Source organism: Scyliorhinus canicula, chromosome 10 (genome assembly GCF_902713615.1).
Source record: "Scyliorhinus canicula chromosome 10, sScyCan1.1, whole genome shotgun sequence".
In the NCBI taxonomy this organism is placed as follows: Eukaryota; Metazoa; Chordata; class Chondrichthyes; order Carcharhiniformes; family Scyliorhinidae; genus Scyliorhinus; species Scyliorhinus canicula.
The window spans coordinates 43,553,331-43,565,874 of NC_052155.1; the positions used below are offsets into that span (position 1 = coordinate 43,553,331).

At 43.7% G+C, this 12,544-nt stretch overlaps 1 protein-coding gene across 2 annotated transcripts in view; it reads right to left on the minus strand.

Annotated features, from left to right (window-relative positions):
- The window catches only part of zc3h3 (zinc finger CCCH-type containing 3), a 315,450-nt gene that overhangs the window by 289,640 nt on the left and 13,266 nt on the right, over positions 1-12,544 (minus strand). For both annotated transcript variants that reach the window (XM_038808835.1, XM_038808836.1), the window contains exon 3: positions 9,986-10,182. In XM_038808835.1, the coding sequence (XP_038664763.1) occupies positions 9,986-10,182 (197 nt within the window). The remainder of the gene's footprint in view (positions 1-9,985; positions 10,183-12,544) is intronic.

Here is a 12,544-nt window from a genome sequence, read left to right on the forward strand (position 1 = left end):
AGAAGGAGGCCATTCGGCCCATCAAGTCTGCACCGGCTCTTAGAAAGAGCACCCTACCCAAGCCCACACCTTCACCCTATCCCCATTACCCAGTAACCCCATCCACACGAAGGGCAATTTTGGACACTAAGGGCAATTTAGCTTGGCCAATCCACCTAATCTGCACATCTTTGGACTGTGGGAGAAAACCGGAGCACCCGGTGGAAACCCATACACACAAGGGGAGAACGTGCAGACTACGCACAGACAGTGACCCAAGCCGGGAATCGAACCTGGGACCCTGGAGCTGTGAAGCAATTATGCTAACCACTATGCTACCGTGCTGCCCAAATCTTGCAGGTCTGACAGCATCTGTGGACAGATAATGGAGATAACATTTTGAGTCTGGATGATTCTTTGTCAAAGTTAGGGAGAACTGAAGACTGGATGAGATTTGTCCTGTTGGGGAGACGCAAGGCTGGATAGAGGACCAGCGATGGGTAGAGATTGACAAAGTTGTCATGGACAAAAAGGGAATGTTTAAATTAAGTTGATATTTTCTCTACATCCCAGTTATGACTGCAAGATTACATTCTGTAGTCTCTCCTTCCTTCCCTATGTACGGTATGCGTTGTCTGTATAGCATGCAAGAAATAACACTTTTCACTGGACATTAATACATGTGACAATAATAAATCAAATCAAACCACATCAAATCAAATCAAAATGGTGGTGACATTGACTAAGAAGGGTGATAGTGACACATTCAGAGATCAGAATGTGTTAATGGCAGAACAGGGGTAAGCAGTTTGTCAAAGGACAATTTGGAACAGGGAACCGATGGCAAGAGGGGTGGAGTACAGAAGCCCAAAGAGCGTGAGGAGCAGCAGCAGGGCAAGAGGGGCGAGCACGCAGGGTCAAAGAGCGTGAGGAGCAGCAGCGAGGCCATGGTCCCTGCCCTCCTGTATGCATCAGAAACATGGATAATGTACAGCAGACACCTCAAATCTCTGGAGAGATATCACCAATATTGCCTTTGCTAAATTCTGAAAATCCACTGGAAGGTTAGGAGTAATGAGAGTGTCCTCTCCCAGGACGATATCCCCAATATCGAGGCATTGGTCACACTCAAAAGTTGCGATGGGCAAGCCACATTGTCCGAATGCCTGACACAAGACTCCCAAAGCAAGTGTTCTACTCCAAGCTCGGCATTGGCAAGCGATCACGAGGAGGGCAGAGGAAATGCAACAAGGACACTCGGAAAGCCTCCATAAATAAATGCAACGTCCCCATCGACACGCAGGAATAGTTTTCCGGAGAACACACAAACTGGAGAAGAAGCATCCACGAAGGTGTCAATCACGTCGAGCGTCACAGGGTGGAGCTGTCAGAGGCCAAGCATAAACAGCGGAAAGAGAGCGCAGTATCCAGTGTCCCACCCACCTCATCAAACACCACCTGCCAGAGTCAACAGATCCAGAATTGGCCTATTCGACCGCTGCAGAACCCACCGCCCGGAGTAGAAGCAAACCATCCTCCACCCGGGGGGACTGCCCCAAGAAGAAAAACAAGATATGTCCCTACTTCCTGTAAGATCACAGAGGACAGAGTTGGAACAGCTTGTGATAAGGAAATGTAGCAAAATCACCTTAAACTGAATACACTTAGAAAGAGCTATCTTACAAAGTATACCTGAATAGCAAATACAGAAGCTGAACCCATATTCTGAGGAAATAAAGGACATATTTGCTATAAATTGGAATGGAGTATGACCACAGCACCAAGAATGCAGCAAAGTGAAAATAGACTAAGTGACTGAATAAGTGGGTAGGACGACGTGTAACGGCCGATCACCAACATAGGTTGTAGTCAGAACTGAGAAGCCACAGCAGCTGCCAAAGGATTAGTTTACAAATAATTAAAACTATCCATTTGAAGTAGGTTCGAAAGGTGAAGGAAAATAAACCAAAGCTCAGGGTACAGGGAATGAGATTTCAACCACTGCACAGGAAGAGTGGACTTAGAAATTTGAGGTCAAAATGCACAGCATTGCCAAAGGATGATAGGAAGTTCGCAGTCTGGCATTCAGGTAGCTACTGTGGTTTGATGCTAATGGCTCAAGCAGAAGGTTAAAAGGTTTAAGTAACAGAAAGTCCATCAATCAAACCTGTTCAGCTGGCCAACCTCTGCTAAATATCAGCCAGGATGCAGAGGGAGTATTATGCATTCATGGTAGCAGAACAGAAATCTTCCAGCTTATCCTGCCAGCAAAGATGCCACTCATGTGCAGGTGCATGGCTCAGACAACCTTTGCATTCCATTTCCAAGGAAAACATCATAAAGGTCACATGGGAAGATAAAATGGAAAGGCACAGCCTAATCAATCTCTAATATCTGCAGCACCCATAACATTCGTAACAACTCATTCCAAGTCTGCTTTCCTTTTCACGCCTGATGCTCGGCAGACTTGTTGCTCCATATACCTCTTACACTGTCTTGGTGGTTATGGGATATTGACAAAACTGGGATTCAGTGCTCTTTGTTCTCCAACAACAACAAAAATATAATGGGCTATCGCCAGCTGTTTTCTTCTATAGAAGACCCTAGAATTCTGACAACGGATCCACACCTAAAGCATGAATTCATCTGTTCTTTCCACGGATGCTGACTGATCTGCTGAGAGCTTGAAGCCACGATTGAACGGCGGAGCAGACTCGATGGACCGAGTGGCCTTATTCTATTCCTGTCTTATGGTCTTATGGACCTGATAGAGGTCTACAGGATTATGAGGGGCATGGATAGAGTGGATGGGCAGGCACTCTTTCCCAAGGTGGAGGGGTCACTCACCAGGGTGTATAGGTTTAAGGTCCGTGGGGCAAGATTTAGAGGAGATGTGCTGGGCAGGTTTTTTTTTTTTACGCAGAGGGTGGGGAGTGCCTGGAAGGCGTTGCCAGGGAGGTTGTGGAAGCAGATACATTAACAGCGTTCAAAAGGCATGTTGATAAACATATGGATAGGATGGGTATAGAGGGACACAACACAAGTGCTACGGGTTTTGGCAACAGTTGGTATCATGACCGGTGGTACAGGCTTGGAGGGCCGAAGAGCCTGCTCCTATGCTGTATTATTCTTTGTTCTTGAGCTCTATCATGCACTTTCTGTACTCTATTAATGCCTCTGCAGACTTGCTCCCCTTATACTTGTTAAAAAGCCTCTCGTTTAGGGCTGTACGATAGTGCAGTGGTTAGCACTATTGCTTCACCGCTCCAGGGACCCGGGTAAAATTCCTGCTTGGGTCACTGTCTGTGTTTAGTCTGCACGTTCTCCCTGTGCCTGCTTGCGTTTCCTCCGGGTGCCCCAGTTTCCTCCCACAAGTCCCAAAAAACGTGCTTGTTAGGTGAATTGGACATTCTGAATTCTCCGTCAGGGTACCCGAACAGGTGTCATAGTGTGGAGACTAGGAGATTTTAACAGTAACTGTATATAACGTTGGTTAGGCCACAGCTAGAGTATTGTGTGCAGTTCTGGAACTCACATTATAGGATGGATGGGATAGCACTGGAAAGGGTGCAGAGGACATTTACCAAGATGTTGACTAGGCTGGAGAGTTTTAGTTATGATGAGAGATTGGATAGACTGGGATTGTTTTCCTTGGAGCAAAGGAGGCGGAGGGGGGAATCTGATTGAGATGTATAAAACATGAGAGGCATAGATAGAGCAGATAGGAATAAACTTTTTCCCTTGGTGGAATAGATTTAGTTAAGCAGCAGGAGGTTGAGAGGGGATTTGATGAAAAACATTTTTACCCAGAGGGTGGTGGGAGTTTGGAACTCGCTGCCTGAAAGGGTGGTGGAGGCAGAGACCCTCATAACATTTAGATGTGCACTTGCGATCCCAAGGCAAACAAGGTTATGGGCCAAGTTGATACAAAGCTAGGTGGAAATATAATCAGCGAGGAAGACACAGAGGCTGCAAAGAGATATTGATGCGTCAATGAATGGGCAACAAGATGGCAGATGGAGTATAACCTAAGATGGTGTGAGGCTATTCCTTTGGTTATAAGGATAGATTGTGGGCAGCACGGTAGTAGTGGCTAGCACAGTTGGTTCACAGCTCCAGGGTCCCAGGTTCGATTCCCGGCTTGGGTCACTGTTTGTGCGGAGTTTGCACCTTCTCCCCATGTCTGCATGGGTTTCCTCCGGGTGCTCCAGTTTTCTACCAGTCCCAAGATGTGCTGGTTAGGTGGATTGGCCATGATAAATTTCCCTTAGTGTCCAAAAAAAAGGTTAGGAGGAGGTTACTGGGTTACGGGGATAGGGTAGCAGCATGGGCCTAAGTAGGATGCTCTTTCCAAGAGTTGGTGCAGACTCGATGGGTCGAATGGCCTCCTTCTGCACTGTACAATCTATGTAAGAGCAGATTCTCTTTTTAATGTTGCTGTTCAGAGAGACTTGTTGTGCTCATAAAAAGATCACAAAGTTAGCATGCAGGTGCAGCAAACAATTGGGAAGACAAATGGAATGTTGGCCTTTATTGCAAGGGAGTCGGAGTATAAAAATAAAATCTTGATACAATTGACAAGGTTTTGTTGAGACCATACTTGGAACACTGTGTGCAGTTCTGGTCTCCAAATTCAAGAAAGTCTATACTTGCATTAGGTGGCGGTACAGGAAAGGTTCACTAGATTGAACCCTTGGTTGAGAGAGTTGTTCTATGATAAGAGGCTGAATAAATTGGGCCTACATTCTCTGGCGTTTGGAAGAATGAGTGGTGATCTAATTGAAACCTACAAGATTCCGAGGGGGTTGACCTGGTAGACATATGGGTTGTTTCCACTGGTTGAGGTATAGAAAATATATAAACACCATCTCAAGATGGGAGGCTGATCATTTAGGATTAAGAGGAGGAGAAATTTGTTCACTTAAAAAGCATTGTGAATCTTTGAAACTGTCTACCTCAGAACGTTGCTGATTACCCATCGATGAATATATTTCAGGCTAGGATTAGGAAAGATTCTTGTTCTATTTAGGGATTAAGGGATTGGGGAGCAGGTGGGAAAGTGCAGTTGAAGCCCAAAGCCAGCCATGATTGTAATGAATAGCAGAGCAGGCTCGAGGGACCATTTGGTTTACTGTCTTGTGCATCGTCCAGGAAATCGTCAAAGCGGCTAGGAATTTCTGTTCATTTTATATTTAAAACTGGGTAAAAGAAGGCACACTGCATGGAATCCAAGGTCTGCTTACAGAAATGGTCAGCGATGCAGAGATGAAACACAGATGCAGATATGTACGGTGCAGTAGGTCCACAGGATCGTCCTCAATCAAAGGTAAGATCGAGGCCTCGACAAAGAGCGCTGGCCTGTAGGCCAGTCAGAATAGTAGCAGCGGAGGTATTGAACAGTGCCAGATAGAGACAGATGTAGTCAAATATTTCTCAGTGTTAATGGTCAATGCGCTATGAAGCATATTGATGTTAATATAAAACAGAAACACAGAGCACTTCCCACTAAGATAACTCTCTGGACATAGTCAATTTTAGCATTTTAATTCGGCATGGTGGTTATTAGTAATTTAATTTCCTTTTCATTAACCGTTATCTGTAAGACTATATACTACCAGCCCTGACCTCTTCATGTGAGCAAATGTTTAAATCTAGTCTGATTAATTCAGCTGTTTAAAAAAAAAGAGAAGGTTGAAGTGGAGAAATGGCTTGGCTTTTAGCTATCAAAAGGAATGAGGCTTGATGTTGATAGTGATGGAATTTCTAATGCTGCAAATTGATTGAACGCGGCAATTACAGTTTGCAGTAACTCAAGGAAATGGGATCATCCCTCTCGGCCAAACACGTCTCTTTATTTAAAGCAATCCAATTTGCAAGGATAATTATATATTAGCGTTTCATCTGCAATCGGAAATGAACACGGGAATAGAGCAGGCCAAGTGCGAGCACGTTATTGCTGCAAATTACTTGATATCTATCTCCTTCCACATAAAGAGAAAATTGGGCAATCAATTAGAGGCTGGAAGGGTTGCAGCATAAGAGAGCGATGCTGTCCCCTACTGGAGGTCTGTAGTTGCTGCTCATTATTGTTCAGCAGCTTTGCAGGATCAACAAGCATTCTCTCAATTCCTGATTCTCGTCACATTCACATGTAAACACAATACCTCAATGTGCCTCAAATGCCTCAAATGACTCAAATGTCTGATGGCCCCAACATCAATCGTAATGAAGTGCTTCGAGAGGTTGGTCGAGGCACGTCAACTCCATACTCCCAGAATGCCTAGATCCACTGCAATTCGCATACCGCCGCAACGGGTCCACAGCAGACGCCATCTCCCTGTCCCTATGCTCATCCCTGGGGCATCTCGACAACAAGGACTCCTACATCAGACTCCTATTTATTGACTACAGCTCCGCCTTCAAGTCCATAATCCCAGCCAAGCTCATATGAAAACTCCAAAACCTAGGACTTGGCTCCTCACTCTGCAACTGGATCCTCGACTTCATGACCCATAGACAACAATCAGTAAGAATAAAAAACAACACCTCTTCCACAATAGTCCTCAATACCGGGACCCCACAAGACTGCGCACTAAGCCCGCTAATATACTCCCTGTACACACACGACTGCGTGGCAAAACTTGGCTCCACTCCATTTACAAGTTTGCTGATGACATGACCGTAGTGTGTCAGATCTCGAACATGGACGAGTCAGAGTACAGGAGGGAGATAGAGAACCAAGTGGAGTGATGCAAGGACAACAATCTCTCCCTCAATGCCAGCAAAACTAAAGAGCTGGTCATTGTCTTCAGGAAGAAAAGTATCGCACACACTCCTGTCTGCATCAATGGAGCCAAGGCAGAGATGGTTGACAGCTTCAAACTCCTGGGTGTGCACATCACCAACAATCTGTCCTGGTCCACGCATGTCAATGCTACGACCAAGAAAGCACAACAGCGCCTATAATTCCTCAGGAAGCTGAGAAAAATCATCAGGTCCACATTGACTCTTACCAACTTTTACAGGTGCACCATAGAAAGCATCCTATCTGGCTGCATCACAGCCTGGTATGGCAACTGCTTGACGCAAGACCGCAACAAACTTCAAGAGAGTCGTGAACACCGCCCAGTCCATCACACAAACCCGCCTCCCATTCATTGACTCTGTCTACACCTCCCGCTGTCTTGGGAAAGCGGGCAGCATAATCAAAGACCCCTCCCACCCAGCTTACTCACTCTTCCAACTTCTTCCATCGGGTTGGAGATACAAAAGTCTGAGAATACGCACAAACAGATTCAAAAACAGCTTCTTCCCCGCTGTTACCAGACTCCTAAACGACCCTCTTATGGACTGACCTGATTAACACTACCTGTACACTTCACCTGATACCGGTGTTTATGTAGTTACACTGTGTACCTTGTGTTGCCCTATTTTCTTTTCATGTACAAATGATTTGTTCGAGCTGCACGCAGAAAAATACTTTTCATTGTACCTTGATACATGTGACAATAAATGAATCCAAATCCAAATAACCACCCTCAGCCTCCAAATAATGGAATGATTTGATAAAATGAAAACAGGGGACCTAAATAAATTCTCAAATACAAACTATCCATGCAGCAAATTCACTCCCTTTTCTCATCTTAATATAATGTTTTATTAAACTCTTCCTGTGACAGCTCAGGTATTCAACCGTGAGGCCAGAGTGGCCCCAATATGATGCCCTATGCAGTACAGAGCTGTATCAACTGGCAAGTTTGAAGTCTGGTCAATGGTCTGAGTTGCACTTTCTGATATTTATGCAACCCACAGTAAAACATGTGCACAACTGTTGAGCAGTAGAGTGCAAGCAAGTTTCATTATTCTCAAAATTACTACCTCCCCATCGAGCTCATCATGTCCTGCTCCCTTGATCCTAATCCCACTAAACTGCTGACCATTCAACTTCCCTCTCTGGCTTATATGTTAGCCGATATTAACACTCTCCTGCAAAATCTTCTGTTTCACTTCTCTCCCTCAAAATCCAAGACTTAACATGCCATCCATGCAAACCACCACCCATCTCCAATCTCCTTGACACGCTGTCGCAATATTTCCCTAAATGTCCAGTTTAAATCTCTCCAAGTGCATGATATTCAAGATGATAGCCACGTGCTATTATTTGTAATTGAAGTACCTCAGAAAATATCAAACTAATTTATCTATCAATGAAGTCCCTTTTTAACCTGTACTTCATAAAATTAATGTATGAACTATGAATATTAGGATGTTGTGTTAAATTTTTCTGATATATCTGACTGGCTTGCTCGGTCATTTCAAAGTCAACCAAGTAATATGTATGAAAAATAAAAGCAGAAAATGCAGAAATATTGATTTTGTATTTATGTGGATGAGAGCTGTGCATAGGCCAGGCAGTGATGGCAGATTTTGGACTGTTTACCATTCCTTTTTGATGATAATGAAGTACCTTTCGCAGTCATTTCTGGTGCTAACTGCAGATCCCAAATTTATTGATCTCAATTTCACAATTTCTTATGGTGGAATTTTAACTCCTGAATTCTGGGTTACAAAATAATATACTACACAAAAGGCAGCTCATCCTGAAACATCGGATTAAGGGGTAGGCAATAAATATGGCATTGGATGTGAGAGATGTGGGCAGAGAACAGAAAAAAAACTTCAAAGCAACATTCACTTGTTTACTCAGTACTGCCAACACAATCGACACATGCTGAAGAAAACAAATAGATACATCAATACCACTGGTCAATGATGAATACAAATCCTTGCTTAGTAACAGAGCTTGCACCAAATCTAATGAAATAATCTAATCGTTGAAAGAACTGATTCAAAATGTGGAGCAAGGGCTAATGCAACTGTCATTGTGAAAAGATGCTGTACACATCCAACAAGAAAAGAAATCTCAATCTACGCACTCAAATTAACCTCTGCAAGTAGACACACAAGACCAGGATAATGCCTAATCTCGGAGCATAAAAAGGCCTTTCTAAAAATAAAACCAGATCATAACAAACAAACCAAGTTTAACTATGCCTGGATATCACGAGTGGTAATTATGACAAGCTTGAGGGGAAGTAATGCCTTTGGACTCATTGTTCCTAAAGCCACCCATCACAGAGGTTTTCCTCACCTTCTGGCTGGATCTATTGTAAACTAATTGACAGAGACTGATCGCTATAATTAATCAACAACTCAATAATCATTGTCTTATTTTGCGACCACTAAGATAGTGCAGGAGAAAGTAAATGTCTTTTACACATAGGGACTATGTTCCTACCATGGCTGATTCTGTCCAGCTGCATGATTCTCCAGCAGAGGTCTCTACTTGGTATTCATAGACATCAGCATAGAATCCCTACAGTGTAGAAGGAGGCCATTCAGCCGCCAGGTCTGCACCAACCCTATCTGGGCCCAATGAGTCATAGTATCAAAGTTTATTCAAGATATAGTGTTCTGACTTTTATAAACAATCATTTTAGACCACCGACTGGTTTCAGACCCAGGTCGTACTTGGAAACAACGACCACTCAATGCACAGCACTCTCAGCACAAAAAAATTAAAATGAAACTCGCTTATTGTCACAAGCCGGCTTTAATGAAGCTACTGTGAAAAGCCCCTAGTCTCCATATTCCGGAGCCTGTTCGGGGAGGCTGGTACGGGAATACCTTTGTAGTATGCCCAGGACAGGTAAAGGAAGAAATGCACCTTATTTCAACTTCAATTCAATTACTGTGGAGATTTTGACTTTGGTTCCTCTCATCAATTAATAAACGGCACACGAAGAAAGTGCAAAATCACGCACACTTCAAGGCACCATCATTGCCTGAGAAATATTTCTGGTTCACATCATGCCAGAGTTGGCAAGAATCTTCTTTTTTTTTTTAAATGGCACTTGCCCATCATTACTATTTCACAGATACGTGTTAAAATATATATGACAGACAATTTATCAAGACATCCTTCAATCAAGTACCAGTTCCCTACCTGGTTTTGTAGTTCCGTGCAGTCCTGATGATGGCAGCCTCCGTAGTCTGTGTTTACTGATTTGCACAAATCCTTTCCCAGGTGTCTTTTTCAGAGTAGGGGAAGATTTTCCATGTGCAGGGCTCTTCCTGGTGAGCAAGTACCGATTTTTTACCATCAGCGGTCCACTATGACTAATCCTCCTCTCAGTCGGTGAGCTTGCAAAATAAATGTCAGAATGATAAATGCTCTGAAGAGATGGAAAGCAGCACAATCCATTAAACACCATTCATTTGCCTATGGATAGGAGATTCCAACATAGCCTGGATATTCTGGACTGAAAACCTCCCCGCTCCAATGCAAGGCCCTTCAGCAGTGACAACCATTTCTTGGAAGGCATGGACTGGGGGGAGGGTTACAAGAGGAGAGACTGGGAAAGTTAATGAAAAAGGACAAGGCAATAGTGCAGGGTTGCAATTCAAGTAAAGATAATTAGAGCGTGACAGGATGGGACAGGGCATGCAAACATTAAAGGGTGCACCTGCAAATAGGATCAGAGTAGGGAAACATAACTAGACAGATTTAAAGGCTTTTGATCTGAATGCACAACACTACTTGCAACAAGATGTATAAATTGATAGCACAAAGCACAACCGGTTATATAATGGCCATCACAGCGACGTTGCTAAGTGAACAAAGTTGGGAACTGGATATTTATGTGTATTTGACATTTCAGAAGGACGGGAAGAAAGGATAAGGGTGTGGGGTGGGGCAGCTTTGATAATAACGGTGGATGAAAAATGATCTTGGCTCAGTAGATAAACACAAGATACAGAAAGGAAAAGAAGTCAGTGGCGAAATTTGTTAGTGGTCCCTCTAACAGTAGCTGTGCTGTAGGACATCAAGAAATGATGGAGGCTTGCAAGAACTGAGCTCAAATAATCATGACTTTAAATGCCAACTTGGAATAACAGCAATATCCTCACCTCTGCGTATGACACAAGGTCAAGCCACACTCCACAATTTGAACATACAATCTATGATGAGCATTAATTGCTGTAGAGGGAGTACTTTAATGTCATGGAAATCAGCCCCTTGACGGAGGCTGTGTCCTTATTCAGATGTAATAAAAACACCCTTTTTTACATAGAATCATACATAGAAGATAGAAGCAGGAATAGACCATTCGGCCCTTCAAGCCTGTTCCACCATTCATCATCATGGCTGATCATCAAATTCAATAGCTGGTCCCGCCTTCCTTCTCTTCTGCCTCTCCTCCACACACCCCCTTCTCTTCTCTTCTCTTCTCTTCTCTCCCCCCCCCCCCCCCCCCCCCCCCCCCCCCCCCCCCGGCCGCATGTCCATTTAGTCCCAAGAGCTATATCTAATTCCTTCTTGAAATTACACAATGTTTTGGCTTCAACTACTTTCTGTGGTAATAATATCCAGATTCACCACTCTCTGGGTGAAGCAATTTTTTGTTACCTCAGTCCTAAAAGCTTATCTTTTTTTGAGCAGGAAGGTCTCCCCGGTGTCCTGGCCTACATCTGTCTTTCAAACAACACCAGCAAAAACAGCTCAAGTGCTGTCTCTTCTTTTTTTGGGGAATGTGCCATGTACAATTTTGGACGTATGCTTCCCTACAAATCAATGACGCCACTATCAATCCACCTTCCCTCTAATTAGTGCTTGCTGTATGGCTGCCACTCAGTTGTCAGGATCTGGAACACCCAAGCTGAAAAAGGTGGTGGAAACTGATTCCATCCATGATTTTAAAAGGGAGTTGAACTTGATGACAAGCCTAGTGTTATGGAGAATAAGTGAGGCTGTGAAACTCAGCACTGCTTTTTAGGAGAGTCTAGGCATGAAGGGCTGTATGGCCTACTTCTGTACTCTATGTTTCCATGATTCTATCTTGTACAATGAAGCGGGGCAATTCTAGGTATTTCAGCTTGAACAAACTTTGTTTTGAAAAGAGAGGAAGCATATAGAACAATATCAAAGAAAAATCCAAATCATTACCACAATTTGAAATGACAAAAGGGCGAAAGCACCTATGAAACTGAAACAAAGCAAACATAGGTGTGCAATAGGAATTGATGTACTTGATCCAGATGAGGAAAATAATTCAGACCATTTAAGAAACATTTGCTACGCTGGAGCATAAGGGGATACTGAAGGTTCATTGATGCTGTGCTGGAGCATAAGGGGATACTAAAGGTTCAAAGATAACACGCCCCACATTTTGGCTGCAATGGTAAGGAATCAGATGAAATTAAGGTGCCTCAATAACTCATTGCTAACCTCTGGTGATTTAATATGATGCAGCAGCATTGTTGGTCAGGACCAGAGTCTCCTGTAAAATGCCTGAAAACATTGCACTCCCGACCTGGAAGTGTGTAAAATCGTGCAAGACGACGTTGGGCACGTGTTCTGGCATAATTGCGCTCTTGCACAATTGGTCAGCAGGCATGCGTGAGTTGCAAGCTCGCCCATTGACAATCAAGATGCCAATTTAATTATTTAAATACCAATTGACTGGGATTTTACATGGTCCATCTGTCTATATGATGGCGAGTG